The sequence below is a fragment of the Chlorocebus sabaeus genome, chromosome 3 (genome assembly GCF_047675955.1).
Source record: "Chlorocebus sabaeus isolate Y175 chromosome 3, mChlSab1.0.hap1, whole genome shotgun sequence".
In the NCBI taxonomy this organism is placed as follows: Eukaryota; Metazoa; Chordata; class Mammalia; order Primates; family Cercopithecidae; genus Chlorocebus; species Chlorocebus sabaeus.
Genome location: NC_132906.1, coordinates 77,811,733 through 77,839,022, shown reverse-complemented (window position 1 = coordinate 77,839,022; position 27,290 = coordinate 77,811,733). Strand labels below are relative to the sequence as shown.

At 39.1% G+C, this 27,290-nt stretch overlaps 1 protein-coding gene across 1 annotated transcript in view; it reads right to left on the bottom strand.

Moving 5' to 3' along the window:
* DNAJC3 (DnaJ heat shock protein family (Hsp40) member C3) overlaps nucleotides 1-27,290 on the bottom strand; it is a 107,662-nt gene that overhangs the window by 32,753 nt on the left and 47,619 nt on the right. The window contains exons 5-6 of the mRNA XM_007960704.3: nucleotides 2,754-2,906; nucleotides 293-474 (exon numbers count right to left, since the gene is read on the bottom strand). Of these exons, the coding sequence (XP_007958895.1) occupies nucleotides 293-474; nucleotides 2,754-2,906 (335 nt within the window). The remainder of the gene's footprint in view (nucleotides 1-292; nucleotides 475-2,753; nucleotides 2,907-27,290) is intronic.

The following is a 27,290-nucleotide window of genomic DNA, read 5'->3' as shown; positions in this document are numbered from 1 at the left end:
GCATACATTTGTTAATTCAAATTAAAATGACTCACTAGCATTACATAGTAAACAACTTTGTTTCTAGAAATATAAGAGCCTTCCTGTTTATTTAATAAGCAGCTTCATGAAAACAAACTATGTGGAATTAAAGTAACATGGGAATAACACAAAATATATAAATGGATATACAATATAAAAATAGCCTTAACCACCATCATCTTATTAATTTAATATTAAAATGTTAAAACAAGATGAGGTTATCTTACTGCCAACAATTAAAGAAGATCAGACGTGTGTCACTAGCACTGACCTGAGGGACAGTTCGTGGTCTCCTAGCTGGTAGTACAGTGTGCTTATTTTATAAAACGCCTCAGTATTATCATTCTTCAACTTTGATGCAGCTTTTAAGTCACTTATAGCTTTCCTAGGTTCTCCTTCTTTTATAAAACATTCAGCTCGAAGTTCCCGTAGTTCTGCATCCCAAACACAAACCTTGAGGAACAAAAGAACTAGACTTTAAGGAAGAAAAAATTATGCACATTCATTGTTGCATTCCACGTATTTTTTATCTACGTATTTATCAACATAAAACATTCTCAATTAATGTGATGACTTATAGACTGCAAATATTATTTTAAAATCTGATACAATTTAAATGTGACAAAACTGATGTGACAAAATAGTTTCTCCAAAAATGTTGTAAATGAATTCTAATGGGGGAAGGGATATATATAATAACGAGGCCCTTTTCTTACCTCCTTCAATTATATAATTCTAAGACACTGAAAATAAGAAAACATAGCATTTACTATTGGAGGGTTGTTCCTAGTGAAGCATATTTGAAGAGAATATTCTGTTATCAGATTTTTATACTTAATCAACAATTCTAATTTGTAGTTAAAAAAATAAAATCTAGGTTCTAAATTGGCAAACTACTTTTTTCTGCTAATAACTACATTAAATTCTTAGCTGGGCACAGTGGCTCATGCCTATAATTCCAGACCAGCTTAGGCAGCATAGCAAGATCTCATCTCCACAAAAAATTTAAAATTATTAACTGGGTGCAGTGAAACACACTGGCGGTGGTCCCAGCTACTCAGGAGGCTGAGGTGGGAGGATCACTTGAGCCCAGGAGGTTGAGGTTACAGTGAGCTATAATCGCACCACTGCACTCCAGTCTAGGTAACAGAGAGAGAGACCAAGTCTCTAAACAAAAAAATGTTTTAAGAAATTATCTTCTGTAAACTGTCACCTCCTTAAAAGTAAATCCTCATATCAAGAAAGAAAGAAAGAAAGAAAGAAAGAAAGAAAGAAAGAAAGAAAGAAAGAAAGAAAGAAAGAAAGAAAGAAGGAAAGAAAGAAAGAAAGAAAACAGAAGAGAAGAGAAGAGAAGAGAAAAGAAAAAAATACCGTGAGAAAGTAGGAGGTTGAGGCTTCACCATCCCTATTCCCAAAAAGTTCATAAGGGTTTAGTAAACACAACAGTATTCGTCAAATCATAAGCCCAAGAGCTCATCAATAAGGCTGGTGGAAGTATTTTTGTATATTTCTTAGAGCTGTTCTAAACTCGTATTGACTTTTCACATATACGAAAATATCAAAATCAACATTATACATAAATATCATGGACAATGAGCTAAGCCAAAATGGTCTATGGGAAGGTAAAAATGTAAACTATATTTCCTTAAAGCATAAACAAAATAACCCAGTAAAACATGAATTCTACTAGACCATATCACAATATCTTCTGTAAAATTATCAACAAAATGTCCATTCTACATATATCATAAGTTTAGAGCCAAAATTAAATGAAACTGTATCTGTGAAAATCTTAAATAAATGTGAATTACAACTGCTTCCATTTGAATATTTCAGTAGACTTCCTTCGGAAATCAGTTGTCATTAAATCCTTCAGAGGCAAGGAAACCTAGACTTAGATTTCCCTAGCTAGAACTCTCTGGATTCTATCAACCATTATTATTATTCTTTTTTTTTTTTTTTTGGCATGATCTCGGCTCACTGCAACCTCCGCTTCTCAGCGCCTCAGCTGGGATCACAGGCATGCATGCACCACCACACCATTTTTTTTTTTCTTTTTAAGACACAGGGTTTTGCCATGTTGGCCAAGCTGGTCTCAAACTCCTGGCCTCAAGTGATCCACCCACCTCGACCTCCCAAAGTGCTGGGATTATAGGCATAAGCCACCGTACTCAGTCAGTTATTAATATTTTTAGAGGCAGGGTCCCATTCTCTTGCCCAGGCTGGGGGACAGTGGAGCGATCACAGCTCACTGCAGCCACGAATTCCTGGGCTCAAGTGATCCTCCAGCCTCAGCTCCCAAGTAGCTAGGACTACAGGCACATACTATCAACTCTTTATCTGCCTTATTTTCTAGAAATTTTTCTCTAAACATTCCTCTTTCCTCCCGAACATCATTTTTCCTTTTATTCCAACCATCTCTTTCATCTTTTATCCCATTATCTAACTGCTAGTTTTCTTCCCAAAAAAATACAAAATCAACTAAAATAGCAAAGCAAGCAATATATAAACATATTTAACTCTCATGCTACAGCACATTCAGTACATTTACTGAAAACTTCAGTCCAAATTTTGTTTTATATAAACATTATTTTATACTTAAGAGTTAAAAGCCCAAGGACCAACCTGATTTTCTCCTGTCTAGGTTTTTGTGATATGTGACGTGTCAAAGTATATAAATGTGCCTTACAATAAGTGTTAGGCTGGTCAACTGCAGTCTCTAAGAGACTTACCTCTAAAATCTTATCAAGGAAGGCTATAGCAGCAGCATAATCTCCACTTTCAAAAGCATCAAGTGCTTGGGAACGCAAACGCTGCATTTCATCAGATTTTATAAGTTGAGACTGCGCTTCCTTTTCTTCATTTTCACTTGGATTAGATTTGAGCTATACGGAAAATAAAAAATTAAGCAGAGTTTTTAATCTCTTAAGTCTGATACCTATAATATACACAAGGGTCAACCATTCCAAATACTTAAGTTCATTGGGTAAAAAGGTAAAGAGATACCAGAAAAACTGGCTTGTCTGATGACTAGATGCAGCAGGGAAGGCCCCTGATTTCTACCGATATGGTCCACGAGCATGAACAACAGATCTAGACTCAGAAGACCTGGGTCCCGCAAACTTACCGGGAAGCAAATACATGTAGGCATGTGAAAGGACAGAGAAGAACGGAGGAAGGAAAGCACGTTTCTCACCTTCTTACATATAGCTGCAGAGTATATAAATATGCCTTACAATTTATTCTGAAGAATAAATTAACCTGAGTTTTATTTATTTTGCCTTCTAGTTATAGTTCCTAAGTATTTTTTTAAGTATAAAATAACCAAAATAATGAAACACATAGGGAAACTGAAAGAAGAGACCAGCTTTTTTAGAGGCTATAAGATTTTTAAAAAGATCTGATACCAAAAGGGTTAAAGTACAAGAAAGAATTTAGAAGGAAATAAGAGTAATACCTCACTAAAAGGTGCATGATGTGGTTTTAAGAGATCTGCACACTGCCTCTTTTTAAAATAACTTTATAATGACATCATTTATATAACATAAAATTGCTCATTTCGAATGTACAATTCTTTGATATTTTAAAAATAAATTTACCAAGCTGTGCAACCATCAGCACAGTGTTAGACCATTTCCATCACCCCAGTAAGATCCCTTGTTTTTACTTACAGTTCACCCCACTCCCAATCCCAGCCCTGTGCACACGGACTGAACAATTTCTTCCTCCAGACAAAAAAATAATGTCTCAGAAAACCAGATAGCTACACTTTTTAAACCTGAGGGGAGGTTAAGATTGTAGTTTACATGTACCAATTTTTGAAATCTTAGTATTCTTATTAAGATGGAAACTATAACTGAAGGGCTCCAATTGTGGATGAGGTACAGAAAAAGGAAAGTTAATTCTAGAAATCTGCCTCCTCAATGAGTCAATCACACTCCTCCTCCTTTCAGGGGATGAATTTTTAAAGGATATTCCCACTACCAACCTGGTGGGAGAGAACACTCCAAATGAGAAACTTTATCAATATTATTTATTGGCAAGGGTTTTATACTTGTCCATTTTGTGTTTTAGGATATATTAGCGATGACATTTTGTCTGTTTTAACCCTTGACTTTTGAAGGACAGGACTTGAAGTATTCATAGGTAACTAGGAATTGGTAACCTCCACTCACTCTGGGGGAGGGGTTCCCCAAATGATTGCATCATCCAGTTTAAGGGTGTTATTTGGAGCCAGACATGCTTGTCTCTGTTTTATCATCCTTTGGGTGGTCTTGAATACTTCGGATAAAAGCCATCAGAGAGAGTATGAATGTGTGTGCACTGTCACTTTGCTCTAGGTAAAAGTTTATTGATTAACTTGTTTCCTATGAGTACACTCCTGACCCTTTTCAATAGAATGTATCAAACACTGACGGCCTCTTCAGGATCGAATTTGTACCTTTTTTCCTCTGAAACACTGGAGTCTAATTTCCTCCACACAATTTTTCTTGTTGGAAGGTGAGAGGAGAAGCCCTAAATCTCGGGACAGAGGCTGGAGGGCTCAGGTAATGGGAACAGGAAAGAGGGAGTGAGCTCAGGTCATCGAGGCCTCTGTGAGGCCAGAAGAGAGGTGGGGAAGAGGGAGAGAGGATTCTTCCAAGGAGGTAAGAAAGGAGCTGGAGAAACAAAGGGCTTCCTTAGAAGCCTGAGAGTTTCAAACAGCGTCAAGTGAGATGAAGTTTGGGTTTGGGGGGATTTTTTAATTCTTTTTTTTTATTTTTTTTGAGACGGAGTCTCGCTCTGTCACCCACGCTGGAGTGCAGCGGTGTAATCTCGGGTCACTGCAACCTCCGTCTCCCGAGTTCAAGCAATTCTCCTGCCTCAGCCTCCTGAGTAGCTGGGACTACAGGCGCCCGCCACCTCGCCCAGCTAGTTTTTGTATTTTTAGTAGAGATGGGGTTTCACCATATTGGCCAGGCTGGTCTTGAACTCCTGACCTTGTTATCCGCCTGCCTCGGCCTCCCAAAGTGCTGGGATTATAGGCATGAGCCACTAAGTCCAGCCAATTTTTTTATTCTTTAAAGAGACAGGGGACAGAGTCTTGCTCTGTCTCTCAGGCTGGAGTGTAGTGACATGTTCTTAGCTCACTGCAATCTCCAGCTCCTCAGTTCAAGCAATCCTCGAGTCCCAGCTCCCAAGTAGCTGCAACTACAGGTGCACGCCACTACAGCCAGCTAATTTTTTTATTTTTTTTTTGTAGAGACAGGGTCATCTCACTACGTTGCCCAGGTTGTTCTCCAACTCCTGGCCTCAGATGATCCTCCTGTCTCAGCCTTCCAAAGCACTGGGATTACACATGTGAGCCACTGTGCCTGTCTGAGATGAAGATTTTTATTATTACCACGAGGCTGTTGACTCCTCTCAATCACTTCCTCGTTTTCTCTACACCTGCATGTAGAGAATGGTCCTTGCTGACAATTCGCTCATTCCTCCCTTTTTCATGTTTCTTGACATCCTTTCTCTTCCTTAGGGCTTTCACATTTCTGACTCTTTCAGCCAAATCCCTTCCTATGACAATATTTTATATTTTTTACTTCTCACTATGTATCCTGGTCACTGAGCTTCTGGAAAAATAACCCAGAATAGCTATGGGCTGGGGGCTTGTTCAAAGAGATGAGCAGCCTTCTGTATGACTGCACCTCTACCTCTGGCACCACAAATAAAAACACCGGGTTGGCAGTTGTGGTAAGCAGCCTTCTAAGATGGCCCCCAGTGATCCTCGCCTCCTGGTATTCATGCCTTTCTGGAGCATGAGGTGGACCTGGTAACTCCTTTTAACAAACAGAATAACCCAGCTAAGTTTGTCTGTTTTCAGTAGAGACAGGTTCTTACTATGTTGCCCTCCTGGACTCATGTGATCCTCTCGTGTTGGCCTCCCAATGTGCTGGTATTACAGGCATGAGCCACTGCACTCAGCCACAGCCACAGCCTTTTTTTTTTTTTTTTAGATGGAGGCTCACTCTGTCGCCCAGGCTGGAGTACAGTGGAGCAATCTCAGTTCACTGCAACCTCCAACTCCCAGGTTCAAGTGATTCTCCTGCCTCGGCCTCCCAAGCAGCTGGGATTACAGGTGCACACCACCATGCTCAGCTAATTTTTGTATTTTTGTAGAGATGGGGTTTCACTATGTTGGCCAGGCTGGCCTTGAATTCCTGACCTGAAGTGATCCACCCACCTTGGCCTCCCAAAGTGCTGGAATTACAGGTGTAAGCCACCACACCCAGCCCACGCCCGGCCTTTTTTTTACACTTAAATCTCTGATGCATTTTGAATGTATCCTAGTATAAGGTAAGAGAGGTATGAACCTAGGTCTATTGTTTTTCAGTATAAAAGTTTGTTAAAAGACAGAGTATGACCAAAGTGATAAGCTGTCACGTCCTTGATTAGGTCACAAAAACCTGACTTCCATTGTGCTAGCACTCCCTCTCACCTTCTCACTTGCTGGCTCTGATAAAGCAAGCTGCCATGTTGTGAGATATGAGAGGCCCATGTGAGAAACAACCAAGGCAAGACTGGCCAACAGTCTAACACCTCAAGAGGAACTAAATACTGCCAACTGAGTCAGTTTAGGGGCAGATCCTTTACCGGCCAAGCCCTCAAATACTATTGCAGCCCTATCTCACACCTTCACTGTAGCCCATGATCCTGAAGTTAGTAGCAGACCCCGCTACACCATGCCCAGATTCCTAACCCCATAAACTGTGAAATCATATAAATGTGTGTTACTTCAAGCTGCTAACATTGGATAATTTGTTATCTAGCAGCAGATAACCAATACAGTAGGAACACAGTGTGGAAATTTTACCATTTCTCAGTGACTGGGCTGTGAATATTTCCAAACAGATATTGCTTTAAAATAAAGTCTAGATGAATGAATTAATTAAACCCCAATCCTGGCAACTACTAATTAGCTATGTCTTTTCTGCATTTTCTTTACCAATAAAAGAGGGATAATAATACCAACACCCTGTAGGGCAGTGACTGAGAGATTAAGAAGATACTCTACGTAACACATAGCAAGTACTCTGAAAAGTGCTAACACACACTTCAGAAAGGTGCTCAATTTATTTCCCATGGTATTAGATATTAGCCCACTTAAACTGGGTCCCCTCTATTAACGCTACAGTAACTAAGGTCCTAGAATAATAGAACCTTTCTTTGACTTCTCTGAAGTCGAAATAAAATCAGACTTTGGCATAAAATATATTCAATGAATTGTTTATTCCTCAAGAAATTAATATTTCTAATTCTATTTAATGTTTTGGGGTAAGTAGCAAAAATTTAAATTTTCATTTGATATTATTTGACAGCATATAGAAAAATATGTAACACTTGAGGTATATGCAACATTACATTCTGCAGTGACTTCTAGAATTTGCCCTCATATATTCTTTCTGCACATATGTTTCTTGTTAAAAGAACTATACAAAAATAACACTAATTTGAATGTCCAAAAAAAAGAAAAAGGAAAAGAAAAAAACATAAAGAACTAATGTTTTTGGAAACAACAGTATACAAGTCAGGCGGTGAGTGACTGAATTAAAGTGTTCTAAAATCCTTGTGTTTTGATTACCTTGTTAAGCATGCATATTAAAATTACTGAGGAAATGACTATGAGAAAAAGACACAGTGTGTATAACCATATGGAAAGAACACACTAAGGAAGAATCAGCTAAATCCATTGAGGGTGGGGAGAAAGCAGGAGGGAAGAAGAAGGAGGGTGGCTGGATGGAAAAGAAATAGTTGGATAGCACTTTGGGAGGCCGAGGCGGGTGGATCAGAAGGTCAGGAGATCGAGACCATCCTGGCTCACATAGTGAAACCCTGTCTCTACTAAAAATACAAAAACATTAGCTGGGCGTGGTGGCAGGCGCCTGTAGTCCCAGCTACTTGGGAGGCTGAGGCCGGAGAATGGCGTGAACCTGGGAGGCAGAGCTTGCTGTGAGTGGAGATCGCGCCACTGCACTCCAGCCTGGGCGACAGAGCGAGACTCCATCTCAAAAAATAAGAAGAAGAAGAAAAAAGGAAATAGTTGGATAACTAGAACCCAATAGAAATATACACAAAGAACCTCAAAGGGCCTTTCTCACACTAACAGGTTAGCAAAATTCACACTATCTGTTCACATGAAGTGTTGAAGAGGTTGCATACCTAGAACTCCCCTTACTGCTAGTAGGAATATAAATTCACATAACCACTTAACAGGACAGGACAAATTTATCTGCCAGGCTAAAAATATCCACAACCTTAAAGTAGCAACCACTCTCTGAGGCAGGTAACACTGTAGCAGTGATTCTCCAAGTGTGACCTAGGAATCCCTGGGATTCCTTAATGCCCTTTCAGGGGTCTGTGAGAACAAAAGCATCTACGGATAAAAGATAAAGAACCCATTCAAAGGACAAGATAAACCAATGCATTGTATTATAACAGAGAGTGCTATAAGTTCATTAATAAGGATTCAGAGTCCATATGCAACTAACCTATATAATCGCGAGTGGAGTTTTGTGGAACATCAAAGAATACTCGTAACTATCTAGAAAGAATACAAAAATATTCTTTTGCTAACTGCCTATCTGTGAGGCCATAGTATCTTCAATATACTTCAACAAAAGCATAAATCACAACAGATTGAATACAGAAGCAGATATGAGAATTGTCATCTTCAATTAAGACAGATATTAATAAAATTTGCAAATATGTGAAACAAATACTACTCAATACTAAAATTTGGCTTTTGTAAACAGTTACTTTTACACAAAAAATATTAACATGTAGTAACTTTTCATGAAGTTATTTTAATTTCTCAAATTTATTTCTAATATAGTAAATACTGAAAAATAAAGCTCTTTGGCAACCTCAATATTTAACACTATAATGAGATCCTGAGGCCAATCCCAAGAACCACCATCCTAGACACACCCTGCACAAGGAAAATGGACATAGAGGATGAGCTCAAATAGTTGTTTAATACATAACTAATGAAGCAGGAAAATGTAAGAATATAGCTAATTGATGTGGTTGGCTGTGTCCCCACCCAAATTTTATCTTGAATTGTAGCTCTCATAATTCCCATATGTCATGGGAGGGACCCAGTGGGAGGCAACTGAATCACAGGGGTGGGTCCCTCCCCTGCTGTTCTCATGATAGTGAGTAAGTTTCATGAGATCTGATAGTTTTATAACAGGCAGTTCACCTACACACACTCTCTTGCCTGCTGCCATTTAAGAAGTCCCCTTGCTCTTCCTTCACCTTCTACCATGATTGTGAGGCCTCCCCAGCCATATGAGATTGTGAGTCCATTAAACCTCTTTCCTTTATAAATCATCCAGTCTTGGGTATGTCTTTATTAGCAGCATGAGAACAGATTAATACAGCTAATGTCTCCTAATTGTAACACACAAAACAGAGACCTTCAAAAATTTCAAAAGACTCTTGTGCCATTTGTAGTTTTTAATCAAACCACTCTGTTTTCTCAAGTCTCATCTCCTCCAAGCTTTCTGGAGTAATCGCCTTTCCTCTAAATATTTAAATCACTTTAAGAAACCCTTCAAAACAGAGGTATCCTAAGAAATCATCTTGCCCGATTAACTCTCACATTGTATAAGTGAAAATCCTGAGTCTCACAGACAGTAAACAACTTGCCCAGCATCACACAGTTAATCAAGAGAAAAACTGAAGTGGGTCTCCTGACTATGTGGTTCTCAATCTTGTCTTGTTACCTAGAGAGCTCATATGTCAACTTCTCACAAGTTTCTCTGTATTGTTAATCTTGCACATATATGTTTAGGACTTATTTCCAGAAACTAAAGTGTAAACTGCTAAAAAGCAGAATATATGTCTTTTTCTTTCTTTTAAATTAGAGACAGGGTCTCCCTCTGTCACTCTGGCTGGAGTGCAGTAGCATGATCAGAGCTCACTGTAACCTCAGAGCCCTAGGTTCAAGTGATCCTCCTGCCTCCACCTCCCAAGTAGCTAGGACTACCAGTATGTGTCACCATACCCAGTTAATTATTTTATTTTCTGTAGAGACATGGCCTCACTATGTTGCCTAGGTTAGTCTCAAGCTGCAATCCTCCTGCCTTGGCCTCCCAAAGTGCTGGGATTACAGGTGTGAGCCTCCTCGCCTAGCCCTAGAATACATGTCCTAAGTCTATTTTGCATACCTAGAGATGCTTCCTTGCTTTTCTTTTTCAGTTAGTACTAAGAATACTACCCATGAACTCGGTTTCACTATTTCCAGTTTACAGACAAATTGAATTATTGGGCCAGGTGTGGGGGCTCACGCCTATAATCCCAGCACTTTGGGAGGCCGAGGTGAGTGGATCACTGGAGGCCAGGAGTTTGAGACCAGCCTGGCCAACATGGAGAAACACCATTTCTACTAAAAAATACAAACATTAGCTGGGAGTGGTGGCGCAGGCCTATATTCCCAGCTACTCAGGAGGCTGAGGCAGGAGAACTGCTTGAACCCTGCAGGCAGAGGTTGCAGTAAGCAGAGATCACACCACTGCATTGCAGCCTGGGCAAAAGACCAAAACTCCATCTCAAAAAAAAAAAAAAATTGAATTATTATATAACTTGCTGTAAGTCTTGCTTAAACTCAAACTAAGGTCTCTATCTCTAAAGCCCATGCTATAGATGATGGAGATCAATCATGATAGCAGAAAACACTTATTGAGAGCTTTCTATGCTCCAGGCACTACTCTAAGCTAAACCTAAAACCTTAAAGGGCAGATCGGATTATCTCCATTTTATACAGGAGGAAACTGTGGGCCTTTTTGTTTTGTTTTGTTTTACTTTGTTTTGAGACAGGGTCTCCCACTGTCACCAGGCTGGAGTGCAGCCATTTATTGAAGAGATTGATGGGGGAGGGGGGGAAAATGGGTTGAAGATGGGAAACAGAATTCCACATTGTGCCTGTTACTGAGCTGCCATTTAGGTGTTTGTTTGGAGACATCTAAATGTCAAGTAGGCAACTGACTGGCTGATACTGGATGTGTACATAAGAGAGCTCTGGAAACAGCTATCTGAGTCACAGCATAAAGTGCTATCTTTAAAACCCACAGTTTTGGCTGGGCGCGATGGCTCAAGCCTGTAATCCCCATGAGGCCGAGGTGGGCGGATGACGAGGTCAGGAGATCGAGACCATCCTGGCCAACAAGGCTCTACTAAAAATACAAAAAAAAAAAAAAAAAAAAAAAAATAGCTGGGCGTGGTGGTGCACACCTGTAGTCCTAGCTACTCGGGAGGCTGAGGTACGAGAATCCCTTGAACCTGGGAGGCAGAGGTTGCAGTGAACCTTTAGTGTTCAACCCATTGCTACCCCTCCCCCATCAATCTCTTCAATAAATGGCTCTACTTTATTATTTAAGCCATATATCCTAACAGTCATAGTAGATCCCTCTTTTCCTGATGTGACAGAGTCTTACTCCATTTTACTGTTGGCATCTTTTAATCCTCACCCCTTCCTCTTTCCCTTTGGCCCACATCTTAGCAAGCTGGTAAGAAAACACATTTGAATCTCTCTCAAAGAGGGATGAATCTGAAAATGGATTGAGTCTTACCCATCAGACAGTCAGCATGATCACACATACACAAGAATGGTCTAGCACACTTCATTTGTCTTACGGGCATTTTTGGTACTTACTACACATACTGAGTTTAAATTCCACTTAAAATCTTCAAGAAATTAATGTATGCAGGAAGGCAATGAATAGAGCAGTATGATGTAACAAAAATGCATATCTAAGTCTCAAATAGTTCTTTCCATAAGCATAAATTTAACATATTAAGTTATAAGATGGCACTATTTAATTGGCAGCATTTATTCTTCTAGTAGCACATAAAATAATTTCTTACAATTGATAGCTCCTTACAGTTGGTGAATTACAGTATGTGATCCAGTATTAAATCTGAATCAATAAAAACCAGAATAGTTATCTGGGTCACAGCATAAAGCACTATCTTTAAATTATAACCAAACTGACTTTATGACTTTAAAGTACTATTCTCCTTTATTCTCAGTTCACAATACTTTGAGTATTCTTTTTAAAACTTTGGTTCTTTTTTTTTTTTTTTTTTTTGGAGATGGAGTCTGACTCTGTCACCCAGGCTGGAGTGCAATAATGCAATCTCGGCTCACTGCAACCTCTGCCTCCTGGGTTCAAGCAATTCTCCTGCCTTAGCCTCCTGAGTAGCTGGGATTACGGGCATGTACCACCACGCCCAGCTAATTTTTGTGTTTTTAGTGGAGACAAGGTTTCGCCATGTTGGCCAGGCTGGTCTCAAACTCCTGACCTCAGGTGATCTGCCCACCTTGGCATCCCAAAGTGCTGGGATTACAGGCATAAGCCACCTTGCCCAGCCAAAACTTTCGTTATTCTGAGTTAGTTATCCTGAAACAATATAATGGTCCTTTATGCATTAAAGAATTAAAGATGAAAAAAAAATGATGACAGTTATTTTGATATATAATAGATATATGTTAGTTTGAATTGTTTACAACTGATACAGATCCACAAACCAACAATGGAGAGTTTATCAAATGTCTTACCAAAGGTTTATACTTGATTTAAAAATTAAATTGCAATTGGCACCATTATTTACCTAATACATGCTTTCTCACAATCAAAATGCAAGTTTCTAGCTTTGTCAAAATAAAAAATACAGTTATGTGAAATGACTATTTAAATTGATCATTGCTTTTTTGTATTTGGATCTCATGGAACACTGCCTAAATTGAAATATTATCCATGTAAGCCCAAAGCATGAATAGCAAAGATATAGTAAACAATGAAGACCAAGAATAAATGAGTTTAAAATGCATTTAGGAAAGTATGTTGGATTTGAGATAAAAGGGAAGAATTCACAGACTACAAATTATTAAATAAAACAAGTTAGTGAGAATCAGGAAGTTTTTATAGAAATAAGACAGTTATATTTTCTCTACCTGTCCCTCTTCCCTAAATGATTTCTCTCTGGGACTATCTCAGGGAATAGCATGGACAATTTGAACCATCCAGAAACCTGGATATCATGATTCCTTTTTTTCTGTCACCCCAGTCAATGCATCTCCCTGGAGCCGACCTCCTAAATTCCTACCCCACCTACATTAGCCTACTCTTTGACCACTGTTAAGGTTACACTTGGATTACTTATTTACTGCAACAGTCTCATTTAGCAGACTCTCTGCTTCTCCCCTTGTTGTCTTCCAATCCATTCTTCAGAGCAATCAGTCGATCATGCTAAGCAAAAAAACTGTTCATAATACTTCCAACATAAACGTTCAATGGCCATAAAGAGCCAATTCCTGGCACTATATAACGTCCTCCTTACAATCAAGACCCTCCACTTGCCTGTCAATATTCTCATACTCCAGCCTACTGGACATTTCCTAAATGATAAGTACGTGCTTGCCTCTGATTCTTACATAGGCTCTCACCGTTGCCCTGGGTCCTCCTACCCACCTTGCTTACACTGATGCATCCTTTTAAAATTCAGATTTCAAGCAAGTAACCTCCTTTAGGAATGCCCTTCTTGAATCCAGACCCTTCCTCCCCCAATCACAGTTAAGTTAGGTGACCCTTCCACATGTTCCCAGAGGACTCAATCACGTACTTATCATATATCATATTTGCCTGATTAATTCTTACTCTAGTATCATTTCTTGGAAGGCAGAGACTAGCTTCCTCGCAAAGAACATACACTCAAATGCTCACTGAACTAACAAATGATTGTATGCACTGATTAAGAGTCACTGACAGCTCAAAGACAAATCAAATGATCTAAGATCCAATTTAAGACTAAGACAGCAATTATGAACCTGAGGAGATACTTTTATGCAGCCAGCCCTCACCCCAGCGGAGTAATCGGTATACAGTACATAACAAAGAATGAGCTTCTCACCGGAGCCCAGAAAGAAAGAACGCCTATTCAAACTTTTGTTCTATTACATAAAATGTAGCTAAACATATCCACCTGGCTGTATCCAGCACTACGTTAGTAAGATGAAATGCTTAGTACATTTTATAGGCTGGTAAGTGATCATTACACAAAAAGCTCATTTAACCAAGAACATATAAAATAATCAAACTATTATATATCATTTATACTCACAAATCTTCAAAAATTAAAGTATAAAAATTCTGTAATTGGTAAATATAAAATAGTCATAACATAAATTTCATCTTTTCAAACTAGACTCAGAAATCATCCATTATATGGTATCAACAATAAAGATAGGAATTTGTCATCTATTCAACTTCTACACTTCACAATGAGGAAAATGAGGTCCTTAGAAGGCAAGAACTTTCAAGGCCACTTACACAAAATGTATAAAGTATACATTTTACACTTTTTTTGAGAAGGCAATAAAGTCGCACGGTATAATTTTCCTCCAGAAGATAATCCATATTATCAGTTTCTTGCATATCTTTCCAGGGGTATTTTATCCACATTCAAGCAAATACGTATGTTCTTACTTTTATGCAGCTGGTAGCAACTATTGTATTCTGCACTTTGTAAAACTGTCCATACAGTTGAGACCTGTGCCCATATTCCACAGAAGTAGTCTTCAGAGGATGCATATGGACAAGTACTAATTATAACAGAGGGCAGAACAGCACAGTGCTTCCGAGTGCAGGCCCTGGAATCTAAAACCTACTTGCCAACTACTGGTGTAGCCTTGAACAAGTTACTAAACTGCTCTAAGCCTCAATCTCCTCTGCTATGAACTGAGACTATGAATATAGCAGTCCTCTGCCCCTAGAGGTAGAATAATCCATGCAAACCACTCAGCAACACACCCAGTATATTGTGAGTGCTGCACAAACCATGGCTGAAGTACAAAGTCAAATCTAAAACTCAAGGTTTCTACCTCTTGTTCCAAAGCTTTTCTTTTTTCTTCAAAGTGTATTGAATACAACTTTACAAGAGTGTCAACCATTCTCCAAAGAGTTTATTGAACTGAGTTTATTCTGGGGGGTGCAGGGGATTTGCAAATCCAGCATATGAGGGCTGTAGGGACCACAGGCATATCCAAACAGGTTGAAGCCTGGAGAAGCTTTTAAAGGCAAAAGGGAAAAGCATAGGGAATTTGTTTGGAAACAAAGAGAACACTGGATACAGGGGAGACTGTGTCAGTCAAATGTTCCTGTGCATCCAGCTAGCTATCCTTGTGATGCATGTAGCAAGCTGCAGTCTGAGCTGCAGTGGCCACTGCAGGTGGGGAATGTCAATGGGGCTCCATGGATGTAGAGATGCAGGGACTGCTGGCAAAAGTTCTTATTACAGGCATATGCGCAGAAGAGCCCTTCAGAACTGCTTTACAGCAGTTCTTATGATAGACATATGATAGACATGTGTGTGACAGCTCCCTTCTTAACCTCCTGGCTTTATTTATTTTTTGTTAAGAGTTTAATACAAGTGACTTCATTTTGATTCCGACAACTCTCACAAGGGAAAAGAGCTAGAAACTTTAAATAATTGTCATTCATGTCATATCAGTTTAACACATAAAAGTTTTATGTAGTTATCAACATTTAGAATTCTTACATTGCCATTGAATTGACGTTATTATGTATGCCCAAGTTTATAAACCAAACCTTAAATAATTCTTATTAAAGAATATTATTCTATTATATAGATACAACATTCTCTAATAGTTTCCAGAGCAAACAGAAACTATTAGACACCCCAATAAGTGTCTCTGGGCAAAATGTTTTTCTTCCGTAATACTTAATGCCAGACTGTACCACAAAAGCTCTGCTTATGTTTGCAATGTCAACTTATTATATGACTGGAAACATTTCCTTTAAGACCTATCAATATTAGGCTGTAAAATCTGTATTCATTTTTGCTCCACTTAATGGCCAGTGGCCTCTGAATAGTTATAATATTCATCTCTTCATTTGGAAGACTGGGCACTGTATGCACTGACTGTGAATTTGTATTTCTTGTGTTACCCACCTGATAATATTCTTTTATCATCTGTCCTGTGGAATCGGAATTCCAAATGCTTAAAATTTAATCAATTTTTTAGTATGTTAAACAAATTTTTCTCAGCATTCCAACTCCAAGACCCTGTGTCTCCCTCTCTACCATTCTTCAGCAGGACTATACATATTGATCAAAGTACACACATATGAATTTGCCAATTATTAATCTGAATTTTAAGTCCTACAATGAATTTGGACCAAGTAACCTAAATTTACTTCAAACAAAGCTTAACATAAAACGATTCTGAAATATATGAATCCTGTGCTTGTATTTTTCTCTAAACCAAATCCAATCTAATTGTAATTATTCTTACACACATACAAAATTGTTTAATATAACTTTTAAAAATGACTTGTAGTTTTGAAATTTAACTTGGTCTCCCATCTCAACGCCCATTAAGATTTCTCTCATAGACTCCGTCACAAAAAAAAAAAAAAAAAAAAGATTTCTCTCATAGAATTAAGTACAAGTTGAGTACTTTCCTATGAAATAATCACAAAAATATGATTCCATGCAAAAGTTGGAATTTAAAACATACCATTTACAATCACACTAAAAATACAAAATACTTAGGTATACACTTTTTTAAAAAATGTAAAAATCACATACAGTATCTGCATATTAAATTAAAAATTGCTGATGCAAGATATCAAAGGCGACCTCAATAAATGGAGACATCCCTACTATGTTCATGCATTGGAGGACTCAACATAATAAAGGTGTCAATTCTCCCCAAATTAATCTATAAATTTATTACAACTCCTATTCAGATATCCAAGACTTTTTATAAACACAGACAAGTTTATTCTAAAATGTATATGGAAAGACACCAACCTTCAAATATCTAAAACAATTTTGACAAAGAACAAAGGAGAGAAGAACCACTTTACCCAATATTAAGGATAACTACTATTAAATAAGCAGGAGGCGGCTGGGCGTGGTGGCTCATGTCCGTAATCCCAGCACTTTGGGAGGCCAAGGTGGGTGGATCATTTGAGGTCAGGAGTTCAACACCAGCCTGGCCAACGTGACAAAACCCCATTTCCACTAAAAACACAAAAAATTAGCCAGGCGTGGTAGTGGGTGCCTATGATCCCAGTCACTGGGGAGACTGAGACAGGAGAATAGCTTGAACCCAGGAGGCAGAGGCTGCAGTGAGCTGAGATCACGCCACTGCACTCCAGCCTGGGTGAGAGGGCAAGATTCTGTCTCAATCAGTCAATTAATCAATAAGCAGGGGGCCACTGGCCTGAGGCTGTCTCCATACTTTCAGCTTACACTTAATGAACTACAACCTAACTTAAACTGAAAATCTAACTTAAGAAGGTAGTAACAGTGGTGTCTCGGCCAATCATAAGCAGCCAATCTGCCACGAATCACAGGTAGGTAACTGACCAGACCATATCCAAATAAGGCAAAGGCCTAGCTGCAACCAATCAAACGATTTCTGTACCTCACTTCCGTTTTCTGTCTATAAGTACTCACTGCCCACACTGCAGAGCCCAGTTCTCTGACTCTTTTCTGGTTGTGAGGAGTGATGACTTCATTGATCATTCTTTGCTCAAATAAACTCTGGTAAGTTTAAATTCTCAGAAGTTTTTCTTTTAATACTATCTAGCTATAGTAATCAACAGAGTGCAGGAATGACAAAGGGACAGACACATACATCAAAGGAATGGAATAAATATCCCAGAAATAGTCCCATAAAAGTACAGCCAACTGATTTTTGAATAAGGAGCAAAAGCAATTCAATGAAAGAAAGAAAGCCTTTTCAAAATATGCTGCTGAAGGAATCTGATACCTAAAGGCAAAACAAATGTATTTCGACCTAAACCTCATACCGTCATACAACAATTAACTCAAATAGACTATGGGCTTAAAAGTAAAACATAAAACCATACAACTTTTAGAAGATATGAGAAAAGTTTTAGATCCTAGGACTTAGTGAATACTTCTTAGACGTGACACCAAAAGCACAGTCTACAGAAGTAAAAACAAAAATCAACAAATTGAACTTCATCAAATTTAAAGACTGAGGAATGCATTCAAAGATGGCTGACAAGAGGTATCTGAAAGTCACCTTCTTCACCAGAAAGAAACAAAATAGCAAGTATAGATCATCTAGGAGAGAACACTGGAGTCCCAACAGAGAAGTGATAGGAAACACCTAAGAAGAGGAAGAAGGGAGAAGTGAGGCAGCCTGCTTGGCTGGGATAAGAGCCCAAAGAGCCTCCAAATGCGGGTAAAGAGTAAGTAAGTGATCCCCAGCAGTCCACATTCCCACTGTGGACTCCTCCAATCCTAGCTGGAGAGCCTCTCAACCCTTGTGGGCCCTGAAAGTAACCTGCTGTGTGGAGACTGCATGATGGCATTGCTCCAAAGGAGATCACACTGGATCCTACACACCTTCCAAGTCCTATGCACCTACGACATGGTGCCCCTGTGAGAATACAGCCCTTACCAGGCAGCATCCGGCCCTGGGGCCCACCCAACAGTTTCTGCATCTCCACATCCATTGTGCCCCACTGACATCCCCCACCTGCAGATGTCACTGCAGCTGGCTGCTCCCAGCACAGCCAAGCACAAGCCATTAGCAGCAAGCCCCCGACCCCAGGAGCAGGATTGCTACACATTTTTAAATGTACTGAGCACAGGCTCTCTTGCCAGCAGCTGCCACCTAGGGACAAAGTGTGTGCTCCCCAGCCACCTGCCTACAGCTGCTGCCACTGAAAAAATCCCCGCCTTACCCAGTAGCAGGACTGCAGCACAGCCACTGCTGCCCCCACCCAAGCACTTCACTGAAAGTCTGGGGATCACCCCTCCCTTACTCACCACAGCCAGCACCTGCACACATCACCGGCTGGGGGGCTGAAGATAGTTCTGCCTGGCATGGTTCACTACCCCTGCCTCTGCCCAAGTGCCCAAGCACCCTATCCTGGGGCCTGGGAATTTATCTGCCCAGTCTATACCCATTGGTGCCTGAGCACTCCTTCCTGGAACTTGAGGTCAGTGAGCCCACCCAGCCTGCCATACCACCACAGTGGCACATACCAGGACACACCACCTGTGGCCTGGGATTGCCCCACTCAGCACAGTGTAGCCATCGCCAAGACCACCTCAGACCAGCTGGGATCCAAAGGGTTGTCCCACCACTGCTACTGTCATTGCCCAGACCACAACTGCTGCCTACCCAAGGACCCAAGGACCCGCCCACCTGTCCAGTCCACTGCTGCCATTCCCCGTACCAAAGTAGGCCACCTGGAGGCCCAAGAATTGGTCCAATAATTCTTAGTTGGACCCACTAACATAAATGCCAGTATATTCCACCTTGGAGTACTAAGTTACACATGTTTGGCCTGCCACTGCCCCCACTGGGGCCCAAGAACTGGCCTATCTGGCATCCCCATCCCCAGCAAAACTACAAAACAGCTTCCAATAACAACTGCACCTTAAGCCACTGAAGAAATCACAGACACCACTGACACTGATTACAGTCAGACAAATTATATGGATACTAAACTGCTACACACACCAAGAATCAAAGCCGAAGTGCCCTACCCAACCAAAACCATAAATACATCTTAAGGAGAAAGTCCTCTCCTACAAAAGCAAATCCAAAAAATTTGAAGAAATGACAGCTACATGATTAACGGATGCACAAATATCAACATGAGAACTTAAATATGAAAAAGCAATGAAATACGACACCTCCCAAAGAAAACAATAACTCTCCAGCAACGGATTCCAATGAAAAAGAAATGCGTGAAATGCCAGAAAAGGGATTCAATATGACAGGAAAAAAGTTCAGTGAGATATAACAGAATATAGATAGACAATACAAAGAAATTAGAAAAACAATCCAGCATACGAATGAAAAATGTATAAAAGAGATACATATCATTTTAAAAAAGAATCAAACAGAAATACTGGAACTAAAGAATTCACTTAATGAAATTTTAAAATACATTAAGAGCTTCAACAATAGACTACAGCAAGCAGAACAAACAATTTCAGAACTTGAAGACAGGTCCTTTGAAATAAGCCAATGAGAAAAAAAAAAAACAAAAAAGAATGAAAAAGAATAAACAAGCTTATATGACATACAGAACACCATAAAGTAACCAAATATTTGAATTTTTGTTGTCACAGAAGGTGAAGAGAAAACCACAGTAATAAAAAACTTACGTAACAAAATGATAGCTGAAAACATCCCAAGTCTAGCAAAAGATTTAGGCATTGATAGACAGAAAGCTCAGATAACCCAAAATAGACACAGTTCAAAAAAGACTTCTCCATGGCACATAATAGTCAAACTGTCAAAAGTCAAAAACAAGGAGAAAGTTCTGAAAACAGAAGATAAAAACATCTAGTCACTTATAAGGGAAACCGCATTGGACTAACAGGGGATTATTTCTCAGTAGAAACCTTACTGGCCTGCAGGGAATGGAATGATATACTCAAAGTGCTAAGAGAAAACTGTCAACCAAGAATATTATACCCAGCAAAGTTATCCTTCATAAATGAAGGAGAAAAATAAAGTCTTTCCCAGACAGATTCATTACCACTAGGCCAATTCTATAAGAAATGCTTAAGAGAGTCCTAAACCTAGATGCAAAAGGACAATATCTACTATCATGAAAACACACTGTATAAAACTCACTGGTAGAGCAAACACACAAATGAGAAAGGATTCCAATGTTACCACTACAGAAAACCACCAAACCAAAAAGACAAACAATAAGAGAAAAACAAATGAACAAAGGATATACAAAACATCCAGAAAACAATAAACAATATGAGCAGAATGAAATCTCACCTATCAGTAATAACTTTTCAAGGTTAAACAGATTAAATTTTCTCCTTAAAAGATTGACTGCATGGATTTTTTAAAAATGGATCTAACTGTATGGTGCTTACAAGAAACTCACTTCACCTGTAAAGACACATGAAGACTGAAAGTAAAGGGACAGAAGACCTTCCATGCAAATGGAAACCTAAAGCAAACAGGAATAGCTGTATTTAGATAAAAAGTATTTGACGGTTTAAGACAGAACCGTTAAAAGAAAAAAAAAAAAAAAAAAGGCCAGGCATGGTGGCTCACACATGTAATCCCAGCACTTTGCGAGGCTGGGGCAGGCGGATCACCTGAGGTAAGAAGTTCAAGATCAGCCTGGCCAAAATGGCAAAACCCCATTTCTACTAAAAACACAAAAATTAGCTGGGTGTGGTGGTGTGTGCCTGTAGTCCCAGCTACTCGGCAGGCTGAAGCAGGAGAATTGCTTGAACCCAGGAGGTGGAGGTTGCAGTGAGCTGAGATTGCACCACTGCACTCCAGCCTAGGTGACAGAGCAAGACTGTCTCACAAAAAAACAAAAAGACAAAAGTCATTACATAATAACAAACGGGCCAGGCGCGGTGGCTCACGCCTGTAATCCCAGCACTTTGGGAGGCTGAGATGGGTGGATCATGAGGTCAGGAGATCGAGATCATCCTGGCTAACACAGTGAAACTCCGTCTCTACTAAAAATACAAAAAAAAATTAGCCGGACGTGGTGGCGGGGGCCTGTAAGTCCCAGCTACTCGGGAGGCTGAGGCAGGAGAATGGCGTGAACCCAGGAGGCAGAGCTTGCAGTGAGCCAAGATCTCGCCACTGCACTCCAGCCTGGGCCACAGAGCGAGACTTTGTCTCAAAAAAATAATAATAATAATAATAATAAACAGATCAGTTCAGCAAGAGGATATAACAATTCTAAATATATATGTACCCAACACTGGAGCACCCACATATGTTAAGGCAAATATTACTAGATATAAAAGGAAAGACAGTCTCCAAGATAATAACAGTGGGGGACTTTAATACCCCACTCTCAGCATTACGTAGATCATATAGACAGAAAATCAACAAAAAAAGTTGGCTATAACTGAACTTTAGAGCAAACAGACTTAACAGACATTCACAGAACATTTTACCCTAAAACAGTAGAATATACATTCTGCTCACTAGCATAAGCAGCATTCTCGAGGACAGACGTATATTAGGCCATAAAACAAGTATCAACATATTTTTAAATGTCAAAATCATGTAAGTACTTTCTCAGGCCACACTGGAATAAAACTAGAAATTAATACCAAGAGGAACTTTGGAAACTATACAAATACATGAAAACTGGGTCAAGAAATCAAGATGGAAATAAAAAAAATTTTTTGAAACAAACGAAAATGGAAACACAACATACCAAAACCTATGGAATACAGCCAAAGCAGTGCTAAGAGAAAACTTTGGAGCAATAAACACGTATATCAAAAAAAAAAAAAAAAAGATTTCAAATAAACAATCTAACATGCATCCCAAGAAACCAGAAAAGGAAGAACAAACCCAAAATTAGTAGAAGAAAAAAAATAATAAAGATCACAGCAGAACTAAATGAAATTGAGACTAAAAAAACAACGCAAGGGATCAAAGAAACAAAAAGTTGGTTTTATGAAAAGATAAACAAATTGATAAACCACAAGCTAGATTAACCAAGAAAAAACGAGAAAAGGCCCAAATAATCAAAATCAGAAACAAAAAGGAAATATTGTAACTCGTACCCAAGAAATATAAAAAATCCCCCAAAGACTATTATTAGCAGCTATCTAATAACAAACTGGAAAATCTAGAGGAAATGATAAATTCCTGGAAACCTACAACCTACCAAGGCTGAACCAGGAAGAAACAGAAAACCTGAATAGACCAGTAACAAGATTAAATCAGTAATTAAAAAGTCTCCCAACAAAGAGAAGCCCAGGACTGGATGGATTCATTGCCAAATTCTTCCAAACGTATAAAGGAGAAATAATACCAACTCTCCTCAAATTATTACAAAAACTGAAGTGGTGGGAATTCTCCCGAACTCATTCTATGAGGCCAGAATTACCTTGAAACCAAAACCAGACAAGGACACAAGAAAGAAAGAAAACTACAGGCCAATGTCTTTGATGAACACAGATGGAAACATCCTCAATGAAATACTAGCAAACTGAATCCAATAGCATGACAAAAAGGTAAGGCACTGGCTGGGTGCAGTGGCTGATGCCTGTAATCTTGGCACTTTGGGAGGCCAAGGTGGAAGGATCTCTTAAGCCCAGGAGTTTGAGACCAGCCTGTGCAACAAAGTGCGACCCAGTCTCAAAAAAAAAAAAAAAAAAATTAGCCAGGCATGGTGGTGCACACCTGTGGTCCCAGCTAATCAGGAGGCTCAGGCCAGAGGATCACTCGAGCCCAGTAGGTTGAGGCTGCAGTGAGTCATGTCTGCACCACTGCACTCCAGCCTGGGTAACACAGGAAGACCCTATCTCAAACAAAAATGAAACCAGAAAACGTAAGACACCATGATCAAGTGGGATTTATCCCAGAGACATAAGAATGGTTCAACATTTAGAAATCAATATGTGATACATCACATGGACAAAACAAAGGGTAAAAACCATACAATCATCTCAAAAGATACAGTAAAAGCATCTGATAAAATTCAAAGCCCCCCTCAAAACTCTAAACAAACTAGGCATAGAAGGAACATATCTTAACAAAATAAAAACCATTATGACAAATCCACAGTTAACATCATAGCGAATGGGGAAAAATTGAAAGCCTTTCCTCTAAGAACTGAAACAAGACAAAGATGCACACCTTCACCACTCCTACTAATGTAGTACTGGGATTCCTAGGCCAGTCAGGTAAGAGGAAGAAATAAAAGGCATCCAAATTCAAAAACATGAAGTCAAATTGTCCCTCTTTGCAGATGACATGATCTTATATTTAGAAAAACCAAAAGACTCCAAAATAAACTCTCAGAACTATTTTTTTTTCATTCAGTAAAGTTTCAGGATACAAAATCAACTTACAAAAATCAATAGCATCTCTATACACCAATAATGAAATCAGTTAAAAAGAAATTAAGAAGGTAATCCCATTCACAATAGCAATAATAAAAATAAAATTCCCAGCAGAAAATTTAACCAAGGAATTGGAAGACTTCTACAAAGAAAACTACAAAATACTGATGAAAGAAATTTAAAAAGACAAAAACAAATGGTAAGACATCCTATGCTCACAAATCAGAATTAACATTGTTAAAATGACCATACTACCCAAAGCAATCTACAGATTCAAGGATATCTGTGATATCCTTCTGTGAAGGATTTTTTCACAGAAATAGAAAAAACAATCATACAATTCATATGAAACCAAAACAGAGCCTGAATAGCCAAAGCAATCCTGAGCAAAAAGAACAAGGAGGCATCAGGCTACCTGACTTCAAAGTATATTACAAGGCTATAGTGACCAAAACAGCATGGTACTGGTATAAAACCAGACACATACATCAATGGAACAGATTAGAGAACCCAGAAATAAATCCATGTACTTACAGCAACTGATTTTTAACAAAAGGGCTGAGAACATATATTGGGGAGAGGACAGACACCCTCTTCAATTAATGGTGCTGTGAAAACTGGATATCTATATGCAGCAGATTGAAACTGGATCCCTGTCTCTAAGTACAAAAATCAACACAAATGCCTTAAAGACTTAAACATAAGACCTAAAACGATAAAGCTACTAGAAGAAAACATGGGGAACACGCTTTAAGACACTGGTCTAGGCAAAGTTTTTATGGCCAAGATTTCAAACTCACAAGCAAGAAAAAAATAAACAAATGGTATTATATTAAACTAAAAAGCTTCTGGGCTGGGAATGGTGGCTCACACCTGTAAACCTACCATTGTGGGAGGCCAAAGTGGGAGGATCACTTGAGGCCAGGAGTTTAAGACTAGCCTGGGTAACACAGCACGATCCTATCTCCACAAAAAATGTTTTAAAATTAGCCAGGCCTAGTGATACACACCTGTAGTCTCAGTTACTCAGGGGGCTGAGGCAGGGGGATCGCTTGAGCCCACGAATTTGAGGCTGCAGTACGCCATGATCATGCCACTGTACTCCAGCATAGGTGACAGAGACCCCAACTCAAAATGTAAAAATAATAAGCCTCTGCATAGCAAAAGACATAATCAACAGAGTGGACAGACAAGTTGTTGACTAGAGAACATACATGCAAACTATTCATCCAACAAGCGGCTAATACACAGAATATACAAGGAACTGAAAGCAGTCAACAGTAAGAAAACAAAAAATCCCATTTAAAAATGGGCAAAGGACATAAACAGACATTTCTCCAAAGGCATACAAATAGCCAACAGCTATATGAAAAAATGTTCAACATCACTAATCATCAGGGAAATGCAAATCAAAACAATAATGAGAACATCTCACCCAGTTAGAATGGCTACCATAAAAAGACAAAAAATAACGGATGCTGGCAAGAATGCAGAGAAAAGGGAACTCTCATACACTGTTGGCAGGAATGTAAATTAGTACAGCCACTATGTAAAACAGTATGGAGATTTCTCAGAAAACTAAAAATAGAACTACTACACAATCAAAATCAGTATATCAAAGGGATACCTGTGCCCTCATGTTTATTGCAGCGCTATTCACAATAGTAAAGATATGGAATCATACCAAATGTGCCCATCTACAGATGAATTAATAAAGTAAGTATGGGGTGTGTGTGTGTGTGGAGAGAGGGAGAGGGAGAGGGAGAAGGATGGGGAGAGGCAGAGGGAGAGGGAGAAGGATGGGGAGAGGCAAAGGGAGAAGGATGGGGAGGGGGAGGAGGAGAGGGGAGGGAGGGGGAGGAGGAGAGGGGAGGGAGGGGGAGGAGGAGAGGGGAGGGAGGGGGAGGAGGAGAGGGGAGGGGAGGGGAGGGAGAGGGGGAGCAGGGGAGAGAGAGAAAGAGAGAGAGAGTGAGAGAGAATGAATGAACAAGAATGGGATACTACCTGGCCATAAAAAAGAACTAAAATCATGTTCATATGCAGCCACATGGATGGAACTGCAGGTTATTAGAGAAATATAAGCCAGGCACAGAAAGGCAAACAGTGCATGTTCTCACATATATGTGGGACAAAAAAAAAAAAAAAAGTTAATCTCATAGAGTTAGAGAGTAGGATGATAGACACGATAGACATTAGAGACTGGAAAGGGTGTGTCAGTGGGATGCAGGGATGAAGTGAGGCTAATGGGTACAAACACAGCGAAGAGGAATAAGAGGTAATGTTTAATAGCAAAGTAGGGTAGTTAACAATATACTATTTCAAAATAGCTGGAAGAGAGGATGTGAAATGTTCCCAACACAAAGAAATGAAAAATATTCAGTGATGGATATTCTGAATACCCTGACTTGATCATCACACAGTCTATGCATATAATAAAGCATCACATATTTCTCATAAATACATAAATGTGCACAAATATTATGTATTAATTTAAAAATCAGACATTTTCTTCTACAAAACACCCTGTGAACAGGATGAAAGGAAAAGCTTCAAACTGAGAGAAAATATTTGCAAACCACGTATCCAACAAAGTATCTAAAATATATAAAGGACATTTAAAACACAACAATAAAAAAGCAAACAAGCCAATTAGAACATGGGTAGAAAACATGAACAGAAATTTCATTGAAAAGGACTTACAGATGGCAAATAAGCACAGGAAACAATGTTCAACATCATTAGTTATCAGGGAAATCCAAATTAAAACCACAATATAGCAACACACCTACCAGAATGGCCAAAATAAAAAATAATGACAATACCAAATGCCAGCAAGAATGCAGAGGAATGTAAAATGGTACAGTCACTCTGGAAAGCAATTTGGTGCTTTCTTACAAAATAAACATGCAATAACCATACAATCCAGTAACTGCACTCCTGGACATTTATCCCAGGGATAACAAAAATTCATGTTCACACAAACATCTGTACAAGAATGTTCACGGCAGCTTTATTTGCAATAGCCAAGAAATGGAAACAACCCAAATGTCCATCAGCATCTAAAAGGAACAAACTAAGTGGGATATGTAAAAATCTAGATAAATCTCCAGAAAATTATGCTGAGTAAAAAAAGTGAATTCTAAAAGGTTGATTTCATTTGATTCCAGTTATGTAAGATTTTAGAAATGTCAAAATTTAAGAAATGAATATCAAATTAGTAGATGCCAGAAAGTATGACTAGGAGGCCAGAGCAGGGTGGGATGGAAATTGGCATGGTTATAAAGAGTAACAGGAAGGATCCCAGGGTAACAGAACACCAAGTCAGTGTCTTGACTATGGTGGTAGGTACATGAACC